Source organism: Salmo salar, chromosome ssa10, assembly GCF_905237065.1.
Source record: "Salmo salar chromosome ssa10, Ssal_v3.1, whole genome shotgun sequence".
NCBI classification, from domain to species: Eukaryota; Metazoa; Chordata; class Actinopteri; order Salmoniformes; family Salmonidae; genus Salmo; species Salmo salar.
The window spans coordinates 37,683,765-37,701,639 of NC_059451.1; the positions used below are offsets into that span (position 1 = coordinate 37,683,765).

General features: G+C 42.6%; 1 protein-coding gene across 17 annotated transcripts in view; it reads left to right on the forward strand.

Moving 5' to 3' along the window:
- The window catches only part of ptprfa (protein tyrosine phosphatase receptor type Fa), a 370,993-nt gene that overhangs the window by 132,017 nt on the left and 221,101 nt on the right, over positions 1–17,875 (forward strand). For 16 of the 17 annotated variants that reach the window (XM_045687724.1, XM_045687723.1, XM_045687731.1 and 13 more), the window contains exon 2: positions 3,514–3,708. In XM_045687724.1, coding sequence (XP_045543680.1) covers positions 3,606–3,708 — 103 coding nt within the window. In that variant the 5' untranslated portion in view covers positions 3,514–3,605. Of the gene's footprint in view, positions 1–882; positions 1,100–3,513; positions 3,709–17,875 lie in introns of all 17 variants that reach the window. The other variant, XM_045687725.1, reaches the window with a different exon arrangement.

The window sequence follows — 17,875 nt, forward strand, 5'->3', positions numbered from 1 at the left end:
GTGTGTGTGTGTGTGTGTGTGTGTGTGTGTGTGTGTGTGTGTGTGAAAAAGCACTCCAACATCACGGGTCTAGGAAGGTAGTCTAGCTTATGTGGAGTGACTGAGTATGCTTGTTTGTCTTTCCTCGTCACTGAAGAACGCCTCCATTTTCTAACCCGTAGAGATGGTTCTGGGTTATGTTCATTAGGACACAATGGAAAACAATCCCAATCTTCATATTGTTCATTTTGAGACTTGTTTGTTGAAGCTTCACTGGAGAAAACAACATGCAAAGTATGAAATAATACTGTCAGTCCCAGAAAGTCGCAGTCAGGCAATGTATGTTTCATGAGTCTGTTTGCCAAGATGGGTGAAAGTTAGAGGTGTTATTGAATCAATGAAGTCTCAGATGAAAGGGATGACTCCCTAGCTAGCTGTCTCAGTGAGCAGTGATCAGGTTTGATGCAGTGGCACCATCTTGTTCGGAGACACAATAGAGATGATTTGGAGCAGAGAGCGCTGTTGCCGTTGATGCCGCGAGATACTTTCAACCAAACTCTTTGTCTTCCCATGCCTTCATCTCAGAGTGAGCTGGCAAAATACTCGTCACGATTCTTGAAAACCGTCTCGTTTCAAAGTTTCAAAGATATGTTTGTTCTGTAATTGCTGAAGTTTTTGCCAGAATCGTGGGAATAAGGGAAAAGAGAGGGAGAGAAAGAGAGCGAGAGGGAGAAAGAAAGAGCGAGAGAGAAGCTCACATGCAAGTCATATTTTGCCTTTCTTCTTGTTATGAACATGTTCTTTATAAGTTACTGTCTGTCAAGTCAAATGATATGCAGTTAGTCAGGCTGAAAGTGGATGATGTAGGCCTAAACAATGTCTCTCTCTTCAATTCAATTATAGGTTTTCCACAAAGATGACAACACTTTCTTCAAATGAATGGCTTAAGAGTGGCAGTACATTCACCTCCCACTATCTGGCTGTATCTCCATGAAAGGCAGCATTCACCCAAAGCACATTTGAGGAAAACATGTTTTCTGTATTTTTTGGGCTGAGGAAGCAGGGAAATGAGGGACAAATACAACCCTGCCTGGCTACTACACTGTTCCCCTTTTTGTGTGTGAGTAGGGAGGTAGAAGGGAGTGGTTAGGACAAGCCTGAGTGGTTGCAGCTTGCCCCACCTCCACCTCCGCTCTGAGCACACACACACACACACACACACACACACACACACACACACACACACACACACACACACACACACACACACACACACACACACACACACACACACACACACACACACACACACCCCACCACTGATGAGGAATCAGTGGAGTTGTGAGCTGGGTGCCGAAGCGCCTCGTGCAGGCTTTCCGTTCCAGGTGCATGATTTCCTGTAATAACATGGGAATAAGCCGGGATAAATGGAGAGCATCGAGGCGTTAGTCATTTTCCTTCACCGCCGTGGAGACATTTAGAGCTGCTGTATGGGGCTGGCATGGCAGTGGCACCAAGGAGAATACGTCTCAAATGCCATCCTATTCTCTATTTAGTGAGCTAATGTTGACAGGGGCCAATAGGGATTTAAGAGTTAAACCTTCCTGGTTGTCTCTGCCTTGGACAGGCTTCAAACAGAGATTGGCTGTACCTATGGCAGGCTTGGCAGCACAGCAGCCATTGTAGTTCATGTTTGGCTCTGTCTATCTGAGACAAATGGGAGGATAATGACATAACTGGCTTGCATAAGCATGGTGCCTTTTGTGATTTGCGGTCCATTTGTGAGAGGGAGGTGCTCAACTGTTAGCATGCTGAAGATGATTAATTAGTGTGTGTATGTGTGTGTGGGTCTGTGTGTGTGGGTGTGTGTTTGTTTGTGTGTGAGAGACTGTGGGACTTTTACCAACTGAGAGACTGTGGGACTTTAACCAACAGAGAGACTGTGGGACCTCAACCATCAGAGATACTGTGGGACTTTAACCAACAGAGAGACTGTGGGACCTCAACCATCAGAGATACTGTGGGACTTTAACCAACAGAGAGACTGTGGGACTTTAATCTTCAGAGAGACTGTGGGACTTTAACCATCAGAGAGACTGTGGGACTTTAACCTTCAGAGAGAGAGTGGGACTTTAACCATCAGAGAGAGAGTGGGACTTTAACCAACAGAGAGACTGTGGGACTTGAACCAACAGAGAGCCTGTGGGACTTTAACCAACAGAGAGCCTGTGGGACTTTAACCAACAGAGAGCCTGTGGGACTTTAACCAACAGAGAGCCTGTGGGACTTTAACCAACAGAGAGACTGTGGGACTTTAACCAACAGAGAGACTGTGGGACTTTAACCAACAGAGAGACTGTGGGACTTTAACCAACAGAGAGACTGTGGGACTTTAACCAACAGAGAGACTGTGGGACTTTAACCAACAGAGAGACTGTGGGAGTTTAACCAACAGAGAGACTGTGGGACTTTAACCATCAGAGAGACTGTGGGACTTTAACCTTCAGAGAGAGAGTGGGACTTTAACCATCAGAGAGAGAGTGGGACTTTAACCAACAGAGAGACTGTGGGACTTGAACCAACAGAGAGCCTGTGGGACTTTAACCAACAGAGAGCCTGTGGGACTTTAACCAACAGAGAGCCTGTGGGACTTTAACCAACAGAGAGCCTGTGGGACTTTAACCAACAGAGAGACTGTGGGACTTTAACCAACAGAGAGACTGTGGGACTTTAACCAACAGAGAGACTGTGGGACTTTAACCAACAGAGAGACTGTGGGACTTTAACCATCAGAGAGAGAGTGGGACTTTAACCAACAGAGAGACGGTCGGCCTTTAACCTTTAGAGAGACTGTGGGGCTTTAACCGTCAGGGAGACTGAGGGGCTTTAACTTCAGAGAGACATGGGACCTTAACCAACAGAGAGACTGTGGGGCTTTAACCATCAGAGAGACTGAGGGGCTTTAACCTTTAGAGAGACTGTGGGGCTTTAACCTTTAGAGAGACTGTGGGGCTTTAACCTTTAGAGAGACTGTGGGGCTTTAACATTTAGAGAGACTGTGGGACTTTAACCTTTAGAGAGACTGTGGGACTTTAACCTTTAGAGAGACTTTGGGACTTTAACCAATAGAGAGACTGTGGGACTTTAACCAATAGAGAGAGTGTGGGGCTTTAACCATCAGAGAGACTGTGGGACTTTAACCTTTAGAGAGACCGTGGGGCTTTAACCTTTAGAGAGACTGTGGGACTTTAACCTTTAGAGAGACTGTGGGACTTTAACCAATAGAGAGACTGTGGGGCTTTCACCATCAGAGAGACTGTGGGACTTTAACCATTAGAGAGACTGTGGGACTTTAACAATAGAGAGACTGTGGGACTTTAACCAATAGAGAGACTGAGATCTGTGTAGCACAAATGACTGTGCTATGTGGTTGGTTGTGTTACTTATTGTAATTGTCTATGGATAAGGCTGTATGCTAAATCACAAAATGAACATGCAATATTAACCCCACCTCTCTTCTGTCTCCTTTCTCAGGTGTCACTCTATGATTGCGTGAGCTGCTATCCATCGAGCGGAGAGGGAGTGTAGGTAGAGGAGCAGAGGAGAGGCGTGCCAACACCTGGACCATGGCACTGAGCCACCGATGGGCACAATCTCCCCTCGCCAGGGGGGCCACACTTATCCTACTACTTGGCAGTCTGGCCCTGCCATCACCATCGCACGCAGACAGTGAGTAACACAATGATATCAATGATACCTCCAGAGATATGCGGTATATGCCTAGAAGTCTTGTTGTATTTCTATGGATACACCATAGAGAAGTCTTGTTGTATTTCTATGGATACACCATAGAGAAGTATTGTTGTATTTCTATGGATACACCATAGAGAAGTCTTGTTGTATTTCTATGGATACACCATAGAGAAGTATTGTTGTATTTCTATGGATACACCATAGAGAAGTATTGTTGTATTTCTATGGATACACCATAGAGAAGTATTGTTGTATTTCTATGGATACACCATAGAGAAGTCTTGTTGTATTTCTATGGATACACCATAGAGAAGTCTTGTTGTATTTCTATGGATACACCATAGAGAAGTATTGTTGTATTTCTATGGATACACCATAGAGAAGTCTTGTTGTATTTCTATGGATACACCATAGAGAAGTCTTGTTGTATTTCTATGGATACACCATAGAGAAGTATTGTTGTATTTCTATGGATACACCATAGAGAAGTCTTGTTGTATTTCTATGGATACACCATAGAGAAGTCTTGTTGTATTTCTATGGATACACCATAGAGAAGTCTTGTTGTATTTCTATGGATACACCATAGAGAAGTATTGTTGTATTTCTATGGATACACCATAGAGAAGCGTGCAGAGAGAAGTGTAGCCTAGCGGTTAAGAGCGTTGGGCCAGAAACTGAACAGTCACTGGTTAGAATCCCTGAGCCGACTAGGTGAAAAATGTCAACGTGCCCTTGAGCAAGGCACTTAACCCTAATTGCTCTGTATAAGGGTGTCTGCTAAAATGTAAATTACTAGAGAGTACAATTTTACTAGCAAATGGAAATCATCCCAGTGAGGTTTCTGGTTGGAATTAGGTCATTTCAATCAGGCTTCTTGCTGCCTGACATCTACGATGCAGACAGTGAATAAACACCATGATATTTTTTATTTTATTTTATTTAACCTCAATTTAATTAGCAAAGTCAGTTAAGAACAAATTCTTATTTACAATGACGGCCTAAAATATGACCTCCATAGAGAATATTCTGCCTGTTATTGTATAGCTTGGGGTAGTCTTTTCCATAGACTATAAGGCTGGTTTCCTAGACCCAGATAAAGCCTAGTCCTAGACCATAGAGATTCTGTAATTCTCTTCCTGTGGATACCTGCGCCTGAGATACACCACAGAGGAAGGTGCAGTGTTTTATGGCCAGAGATTGACCCGCTCTCCTTTCTATTTCCTACGATCCAAATTAAGTCATTATTGTCAAAATGTAAATGACGTCTTTACAAGACTGTAGAACTGGTTGTAAACTGGTTAAATTGACATCAACCACTGTTGCTTTCTGGGATTGCTCCTCTATTGGCATGTAGTAGTATGGCTTTGCAGAGATATTTTCCAGAGACAAAGTGTTGTAGGCACGAGGTCTACATTTATCACTTTGTAAACTGAGGATGTTAAGGAAACAATGCTGTGACACATGAAATGAATCAAATCCCTGCTTGAACTAAGTGTTCTGTTTGTTTACTGTTATATCTATCTCTCCCAACCTAAACAGATCTTAGCTATGTAATGATCCATCCTGTTGTGATCCGTCAGCAGTGACGGTGTCTGATCTCGCTCTGCTGTTCACTCATATTAGTATCATGAGATGTTGACTTGTGGAATCTTCCCAACATCTCACTGCTTGTAAAAATAGTGAGATATCTGACTTGAGACAGTCTGGAAATAGTGTGGAGTCTTGATAGCATTCTGGAACCCTTTCAGGTTTTGTGTTCTGAGGAAAGTTGTTTGTGTTCTGAAGGAACATTCTCACTCTGTTTGTTCTGGGCTTCTTCATCAATGACTGAATTCCAGTGATTCTAAGAGCTTCTCTCTCACACAGCCTTTTCAGCATTCATGTTGTTCGAACCCCTCCGCAACCAACCAACCTTCCTCTTCTAACGGCACACAAGGCACACAATGGCATGGGTTTTACCTATTGACACTACTTCCAGTACTCTCAAGTACCAGACATGCATAGAGTAGGAATGTGAGTCTAGCCCAGTGGTTGCCAAACGTTTGAACTCGGGCCCCCATCCCGTCATTGGGGATGGGATCGTAATTGCTTAATTAACTCTGGAACCACACCTTTGTGGAAGCACCTGCTTTTAATATACTTTGTATCCATCATTTACTCAAGTGTTTCCTTTATTTTGGCAGTTACCTGTACATTACAATAGTACAGTAGGTTAGTAGTAGTAGTAGTAGTGCAGTATAGTAATAAAGTAGGTTAGTAATAGTAGTAGTAGTGCAGTATAGTATAGTAATACAGTAGGATGGTAGTAGTACATTACAGTAGTACAGTAGGTTAGCAGAAGTAGTAGTGCAGTACAGTAGGTTAGTAGTAGTAGTAGTGCAGGTTAGTAGTAGTAGTAGTAGTGCAGTACAATAGCACAGTAGCTTAGTGGTGGTAGTAGTAGTGCAGAACAGTAGGTTAGTAGTAGTAGTAGTAGTGCAGTACAGTAGGTTAGTAGTAGTAGTAGTAGTGCAGTACAGTAGGTTAGTAGTAGTAGTAGTAGTGCAGTACAATAGTACAGTAGGTTAGTGGTAGTAGTAGTAGTGCAGAACAGTTTAGTATTCTAGTAGCAGTAGTTGTAGTGCATTCATATAGTGCAGTCGGTTAGCGGTATTAGTACTGCAGTACAGGTTGTTAGTAGTATTAGTAGTAGTGTGTCACAGTAATACAGTTGGTTAGTAGTAGTAGTACAGTTGGTTAGCAGTACTAGTAGTGCAGTAGGTTAGTAGGTTATTAGTAGTAGTAGTGCAGTACAGTAGTACAGTAGGTTAGTGGTAGTAGTAGTGCAGTACAGTAGTACAGTAGATTAGTAGTAGTAGTAGTGCAGTACAGTGGTACGGTAGGTTAGTAGTAGTAGTAGTGCAGTACAGTAGTACAGTAGGTTAGTAGTAGTAGTGCAGTACAGTAGTACAGTAGCTTAGGAGTAGTAGTAGTGCAGTACAGTAGGTTAGTTGGTTAGTGGTAGTAGTAGTCCAGTACAGTAGTACAGTAGGTTAGTGGTAGTGGTAATGCAGTACAGTAGTACAGTAGGTTAGTGGTAGTGGTAATGCAGTACAGTAGTACAGTAGGTTAGTGGTAGTGGTAATGCAGTACAGTAGTACAGTAGGTTAGTGGTAGTAGTAGTGCAGTACAGTAGTACAGTAGGTTAGTAATAGTAGTAGTGCAGTACAGTGGTACGGTAGGTTAGTGGTAGTAGTAGTGCAGTACAGTAGTACAGTAGGTTAGTAGTAGTAGTAGTGCAGTACAGTAGTACAGTAGGTTAGTAGTAGTAGTTGTGCAGTACAGTAGGTTAGTGGTAGTAGTAGTGCAGTACAGTAGTACAGTAGGTTAGTAGTAGTAGTAGTTGTGCAGTACAGTAGTAGAGTAGGTTAGTAGTAGTAGTAGTGCAGTACAGTAGTACAGTAGGTTAGTAGTAGTAGTTGTGCAGTACAGTAGTACAGTAGGTTAGTAGTAGTAGTAGTAGTGCAGTACAATAGTACAGTAGGTTAGTAGTAGTAGTTGTGCAGTACAGTGGTACAATAGTACAGTAGGTTAGTAGTAGTTGTAGTGCAGTACAGTAGGTTAGTAGGTTAGTAGTCGTAGTAGTGTAGTACAGTAGTACAGTAGCTTAGTAGTAGTAGTGCAGTACAGTAGGTTAGTAGTAGTGTAGTACAGTAGTACAATAGTACAGTAGGTTAGTAGTAGTAGTGCAGTACAGTAGGTTAGTAGTAGTGTAGTACAGTAGTACAATAGTACAGTAGGTTAGTAGTAGTAGTTGTGCAGTACAGTAGGTGAGTAGGTTAGTAGTCATACTAGTGTAGTACAGTGGTACAATAGTACAGTAGGTTAGTAGTAGTAGTTGTGCAGTACAATAGGTGAGTAGGTTAGTAGTCATAGTAGTGTAGTACAGTAGTACAGTAGGTTAGTAGTAGTAGTAGTAGTGCAGTACAGTGGTACAGTAGGTTAGTAGTAGTAGTAGTAGTGTAGTACAGTAGTACAGTAGGTTAGTAGTCGTAGTAGTGCAGTACAGTAGTACAGTAGGTTAGTAGTAGTAGTAGTAGTGCAGTGCAATAGTACAGTAGGTTAGTAGTCGTAGTAATGCAGTATAGTAGTACAGTAGGTTAGTAGTAGTAGTAGTGCAGTACAGTAGTACAGTAGGTTAGTAGTAGTAGTAGTGCAGTACAATAGTACAGTAGGTTAGTAGTAGTAGTAGTAGTGTAGTACAGTAGGTTAGTAGTCGTAGTAGTGCAGTACAGTAGTACAGTAGGTTAGTAGTAGTAGTAGTAGTGTAGTACAGTAGTACAGTAGGTTAGTAGTAGTAGTAGTGCAGTACAGTGGTACAGTAGGTTAGTAGTAGTAGTAGTAGTGTAGTACAGTAGTACAGTCAGGTTAGTAGTAGTAGTAGTAGTGCAGTACAATAGTACAGTAGGTTAGTAGTCGTAGAAGTGCAGTACAGTAGGTTAGTAGTAGTAGTAGTAGTAGTAGTGCAGTACAATAGTACAGTAGGTTAGTAGTCGTAGTAGTGCAGTACAGTAGTACAGTAGGTTAGTAGTAGTAGTAGTAGTGTAGTACAGTAGTACAGTAGGTTAGTAGTAGTAGTAGTGCAGTACAGTGGTACAGTAGGTTAGTAGTAGTAGTAGTAGTGTAGTACAGTAGTACAGTAGGTTAGTAGTAGTAGTAGTAGTGCAGTACAATAGTACAGTAGGTTAGTAGTCATAGTAGTGCAGTACAGTAGTACAGTAGGTTAGTAGTAGTAGTAGTGCAGTACAGTAATACAGTAGGTTAGTAGTAGTAGTAGTGCAGTACAGTAGTAGTGCAATGATGCAACAATGCATGAAACACATGCAGGTATACTAGCACCCCTGTTACAGTGAGTAGAGATCAGGCCACCCTCCCCCAACCCCTTTACCCATGGCCGTTGGGTTGGAGCATTGTTAGCCTAGGAATGTCAACTGTGTCTCTCTGTTGACAAAACAACCATGGTTGATGTCCATGCTACCCCAGGGTGACTACAGTACAGCATAGCTGGCTTTTTTGCTATCCTTTGAACAGTGCATTTTCTTCACCATGAATTAGTGTTGAGTGATTAACCGAAATGTCGGTTATCGTTCAATGCGCACATTGCAGTTTCTCTAGAGATAAATCTGATCCAGCCGGAACTGTGCGATGTAGTAGGGAGTTGTAGTTTCCAACAGGCTGATATTAAACATAGTTTAGCGCATAAAACTTGGTAATTAACTACAATTACCATAATCCATTGCTCATGTACTTGTCCTGTGTTTCTTTTATGCCTGAAATGGAAAAGACAGAAGATCGCGTGATGGTGAGCGGATATAGAGAGCAGCTGTTTCTTCGCGAGGTGTCTCTACCTGAAAATACATGATATAAGTGATTGATAGTTGGTATTCAGCAGTCATAAAAGTATGCCTTATTTACTTTGAAGAACTAGTAAAATAGTGATTTTGTCAGACAGCATAGGCAGCAGCTGACTAGAGATGAGATGATGAATGAAATAATAAAACAAATGTAATATACACAACTGAAATATTTTATTAAAGTAATGTGAATAAATCAAATCCAATATTATTTGTCACATTTGCCGAATACAACAGGTGTAGGTAGACCTTAGCGTGAAATGCTTACTTACAAGCCTTTAACCAACAATGCAGTTTTAAGAAAATAGAATTAAAGGATTGACCCCTTTTTTTTCAATTTTCGCCTAAAATGACATACCCAAATCTAATTAATGTCTTACACTTACAAGTTAGTAAGTAGAATATTGCATCATGGTACCCAATACATGCAATAATAAATCACATTTATTATTCTTGGTTGATATATGTGAAGGTCAAGGCTGGGGTGAGGTAGCTAGACAACAAAGAGGGTGAACCCGTGAACCAGACGTGCTAATGCAATCATGTTGTTTGGGTTTTTCTCCTGAGAGCCCCATGTTAGTGTTACACACACACACACACACACACACACACACACACACACACACACACACACACACACACACACACACACACACACACACCAACACGTACACACACCAACACACACACAAACACACACATACACACACACCAACACGTACACCAACACACACAAACACACACACACACACACACACACACACACACACACACACACACACACACACACACACACACACACACACACACACACACATACACACACACACATACACACACACCAACACGTACACACACCAACACACACACAAACACACACATACACACACACCAACACGTACACCAACACACACAAACACACACACACACACACACACACACACACACACACACACACACACACACACACACACACACACACACACACACACACACACACACACACAGTGATCTCATTACTGCACAGCATCCTAGGGGGGAGCAGCACTCTCTCTAATGAACATGACATGCTTCACGTCAAATTTAGGAGGATTTCTAATGGAAGGAATTAATAAGACAGAAAATGGAAAAATCCCGGTCGCTCCTTACTGTGTGTGTGTTTGTGTGTGTGTTGGTGTGTGTATGTGTGTGTTTGTTTGTGTGTGTATGTGTGTGTTTGTGTATGTGTGTGTGTGTGTGTTTGTGTGTGTTGGTGTACGTGTTGGTGTGTGTGTATGTGTGTGTTTGTATGTATGTGTGTAGTTCAGGAAGGATGGGGTACATACACTCACTGTCAGATCACAGTTAGGTGCACATTGTGGTTGCACATCGGCGAGTCTAAAAATGTGTTGTCGACACAAAAAGAGTTTATAGTCTTAAGGGAAGACAGCTAGCAATGCAAGAAGAGGCTTAAAAATAGCTGTGGCTGCCAGAAAGAATGAGAGTGATTCTGAAAAGAGAAAAACCCTCTCTCCTACTGTGTCTGAGGCTGGTTAGATTTACTGCCACACGTTCTCATCAGAAGCTTACACCATGATGTCACCAGCTAACATTGGTTATTGCTGTAGTTGTAATGTTAATTGATCTAAAAAGTATGATAAAGATTATTATTTTAAAACAAGTAATTAGTACCATAAACCTTTAATGTCATTCAACACTGAACCCCTTTTTTATGCTACCTTTACTGTTACATTCAGTATGTTTGTTAATATCTTAGGTTAATTCAAGTATTGCGATTATCTTAAGAATGTGATTAAGTATGTGTTTGAATACAGTACTATCACATTTATACAACGGGTGGGTCTAATCCTGGATGCTGATTGGTTAAAAACGCATTCCAGACGGTTTCTATTTAAGCAATAAGGCCCGAGGAGGTGTGGTATATGGCCAATATACCACGGCTAAGGGCTGTTCTTATGCATGACGCAACACGGAGTGCCTGGACACAGCCCTTAGCTGTGGTATATTGGCCATATATCACAAACCCCAGAGGTGCCTTATTGCTATTATAAACTGGTTACCAATGTAATTAGAGCAGTAAAAATAAATGTTTTGTCATACCCGTGGTATACGGTCTGATATACCATGGCCTTCAGCCAATCAGAATTCAGGGCTCAAACCACCCAGTTTAAAATCAATAAGTTACCACTGGCTAAATCTATGACGTTGAAATGCTTATTTATTATGTTCCTTCTGACAGAGCAATCCACTGTCTCATCAGCTCAGGAAGTGTACTGTATATACTAGGTCTACAGTGTAAAAAGCATCTAGGCATTATCTTTTAGACTAGAATTTGGTTTTCAACAGTGGAGATGTGTAATAACCTTGCACTACTAATCTCCAACATTTGCAACATTGTTTTAATATTGAAATTGGATCTCCAGTTGTCCTATGGTAATGAATGTGTTGGGAGTCATGAGACAGACAGGCTGGCAGCTTTTCTCAGCCAGTGGAAATCATGATTCATCATAATTGTTATGGATGTACAGTTGAAGTGGGAAGTTTACATACACTAAGGTTGGAGTCATTAAAACTAGTTTTTCAACCACTCCACAAATGTCTTGTTAACAAACTATAGTTTTGGCAAGTCAGTTAGGACATCTACTTTGTGCATGACACAAGTAATTTTTCCAACAATTGTTTACAAACAGATTATTTCACTTAAAATTCACTGAATCACAATTCCAGTGGGTCAGAAGTTTACATACACTAAGTTGACTGTGCCTTTAAACAGCTTGGAAAATTCCAGAAAATAATGCCATGGCTTTAGAAGCTTCTAATAGGCTAATTGACATAATTTGAGTCAATTGGAAGTGTACCTGTGGATGTATTTCAAAGACTACCTTAAAACTCAGTGCCTCTTTGCTTGACATCATGGGAAAATCAAAAGAAATCAGCCAAGACCTCAGAAAAACAATTGTAGACTTCAACAAGTCTGATTTATTCTTGGGAGCAATTTCCAAATGCCTGAAGGTACCACGTTCATCTGTACAAACAATAGTACGCAAGTATAAACACCATGGGACCACGCAGCCGTCATACCGCTCAGGAAGGAGACGCATTCTGTCTCCCAGAGATGAATGTACTTTGGTGCAAAAAGTGCAAATCAATCCCAGAACAACAGCAAAGGACCTTGTGAAAATGCTGGAGGAAACAGGTACAAAAGTATCTATATCCACAGTAAAAAGAGTCCTATATCAACATAACCTGAAAAGCCGCTCAGCAAGGAAGAAGCCACTGCTCCAAAACCGCCATAAAAAAAGCCAGACTACGGTTTGCAACTGCACATGGGGACAAAGATCGTACTTTTTGGAGAAATGTCCTCTGGTCTGATTAAACAAAAATAGAACTGTTTGGCCATAATGACCATCGTTATGTTTGGAGTAAAAAGGGGGAGGCTTGCAAGCCGAAGAGCATCATCCCAACCGTGAAGCACGGGGTTGGCAGCATCATGTTGTGGGGGTGCATTGCTGCAGGAGGAACTGGTGCACTTCACAAAATAGAAGGCTTCATAAGGAAGAAAAATTATGTGGATATATTGAAGCAACATCTCAAGACATCAGTCAGGAAGTTAAAGCTTGGACGCAAATGGGTCTTCCAAATGGACAATGACCTCAAGCATACTTCCAAAGTTGTGGCAAAATGGCTTAAGGACAACAAGTCAAGGTATTGGAGTGGCCATCACAAAGCCCTGACCTAAATCCTATAGAACATTTGTGGGCAGAACTGAAAAGGTGTGTCAGGAGGAATGGGCCAAAATTAAACAAACTTATTGTGGGAAGCTTGTGGAAGGCTACCCGAAACGTTTGACCCAAATTAAACAATTTAAAGGCAATGCTACCAAATGCTAATTGAGTGTATGTAAACTTCTGACCCACTGGGAATGTGATGAAAAAAATAAACGCTGAAATAAATCACTCTCTATTTGGCTAAGGTGTATGTAAACTTCCGACTTCAACTGTATACAAAGAAAATATCAATAGAAAAACACGAAATGCAGTTAGTTTTCTGTCAGTGTTAGCTGTGTTGTTGGCTATCTATTTTCAATAGTGGAATGGCGAGAGAGCACATGTTCTATGCCAGGTGAAATCGCACATCGTTAGCTCATTGTTATGGGTGCATCCAAAAAGATTCACTAGAAATAAGATTAAACAAACGTGAATACAGCTACTTTGCTATTGTTCTGGCTTCACTGTTTGGCATGGCTGTTAGCCAAAGTTGGCTAGCTAGCAAGCAAGGAATAAGAACATTGCTAGCCATCATGACAACGGAACATTTAGAATGAATGACTGGGTTGCATCCATAGATTTAGAACAAAAAGACTTAACGACTGGGTCGCGTTTCTGGCAACCGAAGCAATAGAACGAACGACCAGCCTGCTTGAGTAGCAACCCTGTATTTGTGTCGGGACCATATCTCATGGACAGATTAAATAGTATGAATACATTCATAAAAATTTAGTTTTTAATGACAATCATTATTTGAATATGTTGGTAACTTATTGCATAAAAGTCATAATGCATTCGAAGCCGGTGTTTGGAGAATATATTGGCACAGTTTGCCGAACAACACCCATGCCAATATATCCTCCAACCACCGGCTTCTCTGGCATTATCACTTAATTAATGTCCACTTAACACTTAAACTCTCTAATATGCTCCCTTTAATGTTACATTCAGTACTCTTACACAACACTTATCTTCCCAATGCCATAAAATACATTCCATGACTTCACACCAGCACAAGTAAAGTCACAATAGCTTTTATTTTCCTAGTGCAACTTGTTGAGTATATTGTTGGTGTTGTGCAATATGGCAATAAAAAGAGAAGGATAAAGATATTTGATTACGGAGAAAACAATAGATTTCATCTGGTGATTTAAACATCAAGAGGTCCATGTGAGCCATTCACTAAGATCATTTCAAATTAGGCCTCCGGTTTGGAAGTGTTTAGGAATGTCACCTATGACATTTGCTCTCCTACTGAGCCGAGCCAGAGGTTGCATCCCAATGGGCAACCTGTTACCTTTATGGTGAACTACTTTTGAGCCGGGACCACAGGTTTCTTGTCCAAAATAGTGCACTACAGTATATATGGAATAAGGTGCCATTTGGGATTTAGACAGAGGCTGTTGATGTAGGGGTCAATGTACCTGATAAACAAGTGTCTTATCACGTAAGACGTCTGCTTTTTATGGCACCAATAATTGTGTAATTTCAACTGATAGGAAAGTGGAATACATCACACAGGGGCCTGAATTGTTTTGTTCCGTCAACAACTTTTGGGACTATTCTATTGGTTACATTACGCCTGGCAAGCTCGATCAAACTTAGCTGAACTATTGATAGAAGAAAAATACTATTAAAACCTAGGTCTGGTTTTAACTGTACAGTATGAAAGTGTGTCTGTGTGGGCTGGGCTGACAACATGTGAAGCCACTGCAGGGCAGCTTCTCCTCTCCTGTCTGTCAGACCAGGAAGCTGGAAAGCCTGGGGACTACAGTGTGTCTGTCAGGCCAGGAAGCTGGAAAGCCTGGGGACTACAGTGTGTCTGTCAGGCCAGGAAGCTGGAAAGCCTGGGGACTACAGTGTGTCTGTCAGGCCAGGAAGCTGGAAAGCCTGGGGACTACAGTGTGTCTGTCAGACCAGGAAGCTGGAAAGCCTGGGGACTACAGTGTGTCTGTCAGGCCAGGAAGCTGGAAAGCCTGGGGACTACAGTGTGTCTGTCAGGCCAGGAAGCTGGAAAGCCTGGGGACTACAGTGTGTCTGTCAGGCCAGGAAGCTGGAAAGCCTGGGGACTACAGTGTGTCTGTCAGGCCAGGAAGCTGGAAAGCCTGGGGACTACAGTGTGTCTGTCAGGCCAGGAAGCTGGAAAGCCTGGGGACTACAGTGTGTCTGTCAGGTCAGGAAGCTGGAAAGCCTGGGGACTACAGTGTGTCTGTCAGGCCAGGAAGCTGGAAAGCCTGGGGACTACAGTGTGTCTGTCAGACCAGGAAGCTGGAAAGCCTGGGGACTACAGTGTGTCTGTCAGGTCAGGAAGCTGGAAAGCCTGGGGACTACAGTGTGTCTGTCAGGCCAGGAAGCTGGAAAGCCTGGGGACTACAGTGTGTCTATCAGGCCAGGAAGCTGGAAAGCCTGGGGACTACAGTGTGTCTGTCAGGCCAGGAAGCTGGAAAGCCTGGGGACTACAGTGTGTCTGTCAGGTCAGGAAGCTGGAAAGCCTGGGGACTACAGTGTGTCTGTCAGGCCAGGAAGCTGGAAAGCCTGGGGACTACAGTGTGTCTGTCAGGTCAGGAAGCTGGAAAGCCTGGGGACTACAGTGTGTCTGTCAGACCAGGAAGCTGGAAAGCCTGGGGACTACAGTGTGTCTGTCAGGCCAGGAAGCTGGAAAGCCTGGGGACTACAGTGTGTCTGTCAGGCCAGGAAGCTGGAAAGCCTGGGGACTACAGTGTGTCTGTCAGACCAGGAAGCTGGAAAGCCTGGGGACTACAGTGTGTGTTTCTCATTAGAAGGAAGTTGCTCCACAGGGGCCCTGTGTGCACCTCTCACTGGCTCTCTCACGTCATAGACCTCACACACACACGCAAACGCAAACGCACACGCACACACACTATAGGATTCAAAACACATATTATGGCTTATATAGCTCCTTATGTTTTGTGTGTTAGACTTAGGGAGCAGACAAATTAAAAAGCTCTCTCATTTCACTTGTCATCAGATGCTCTGATGTAGTGATCTGCATAGCAACACTGGTGCCAAGCAAATCATCAGGAATTTGTAGCTACTCAAAATAACTCTGCTGGAATCCTCCTACAAGAATGTTCTTAGAATACTGAGGAGAACATTTTGTGAGGATTTGTTAGAAATACTTGTCGTATTAATGTTCTGGAAACGTGTTGGTGAGCATAAAGAACAGGTACATCTCACCTGGCTGCCTGATGTAATGCCTGCTCTAGAACAGTATGAAGTATGAAATGGCATCCTATTCCCTACTTTTGGCCAGAGACAGAGCCTATGAAACATTTGCAGAGTTTATATTATTTCTCACTAACACTGTCCCTGTTCCAGTGAATTTAAGCGGTGCGAATATTGCACAATATATCCTCAGTTCTGAGGCGAGGCGTTGGAGAAATGATTTTCTCTTCTACAGTACAGTGCTGCTGCAACCCCTACACACAGTCAGAGAGCCACGGAGTCCCCAGTGTGGGAATATTTGTGGATCTGTCCCTTTTCTCTCTCTGCCCACCCCATCTTCTAGACCTCTTCCGCACCACAGTGCAGCAGGCTAACTGTGTGAAGTCTTTGTGCTCGCTGCTCCCCCGGGTCGTGTTCGCATGATGAGCTGCAAAATACAATCTCTTTTTTCCTATCGCTCGTTGTCTCCCTTTCCCGTCACCTTTCAAGTCGTTGTGTGGTACTTCTGCCAGACTTGTGTGAGTGGGAGGCAGTTTTGAGTGCTGTCAACAGAGAGTGCAGAGAGCAGAAAAGAACAATGTATTATTTATCAGAACAAACATGACCGCTGGTGTTGCCGTACCATGCAGGCTCTTTCCAAATGGAGGTTTTTCACATTATTGAATTTCTCACACTGACTGATACTTTGCTGCATTCAGACAGTATTTTATCAGGGGCTGGAGGATAAGGTTCTACTGTTGAAGCACTATTCATCCTTACTACATGAGAAGCCAAAATGAGTATGACACCTGGGGGTTTAAAGCATGCTACAGTACATTTTTGAAATGTCACATACTATTTTCTTTGCTGAGTGAGAGAAGAGGAGATGAAAGAACTTTACCGATGTCAACTAGATTGAAGCGTTCATTCTATCGATTTATGGCATTATTATGGTGAACAGCGGTTTATGTAGTATTCTAGGGCAACAACTTATGACTGAAGAGAAGCTGCATGTATCTATAGACAAGTTGACCAACAAATAGTACACCAAAAAGTCAGAGATTATAAGCAGAAACTGTACAGCGCATTTTCTATATTATCAGGTTAGGTTCGGGAGCGGGTCTCAGATTTATGGCTGTATGACATATAGCCGGGCGGTTGCGGATGGGTTATTAGCAATTACGAGCGGGTGTGGGTGAACAAACAGCTGGCCCGTGCATCACTAACGTGCTTGTGTTTGGGAGTCTATAATCCAGTTTAAATGATGCCAGTGCTTATCAGTTGGTCATGTCCCGAACCAACAAAGCGTAGCGGCTAATATGCCAGGGATAAACAAACACACAGTCCTGCCAGGGCAGTCAAGAGCCAGCTGAGCAGGAGAGGAGTACACCACTAATTGGAGAGTGTATCACATCTTGATAATCCTTAAATCCATTCCCGATCACACACAAACGCACAGACACAGTGTAGCATCCAGCTCCCTCCTACGGTGTTTTGCTTCCTGCTGAGGCAGCCTATCACAGAGCAAGTCTCCTTCGGGAGGAAATGCATCACCTGCCCCTAGCACAGTCTCTCTGTGAGTCCTCTGCTCCATGGTCATGTATGTATCATCTCTCCATCAGTCCTCTGCTCCATGGTCATGTATGTATCATCTCTCCTTCAGTCCTCTGCTCCATGGTCATGTATGTATCATCTCTCCTTCAGTCCTCTGCTCCATGGTCATGTATGTATCATCTCTCCTTCAGTCCTCTGCTCCATGGTCATGTATGTATCATCTCTCCTTCAGTCCTCTGCTCCATGGTCATGTATGTATCA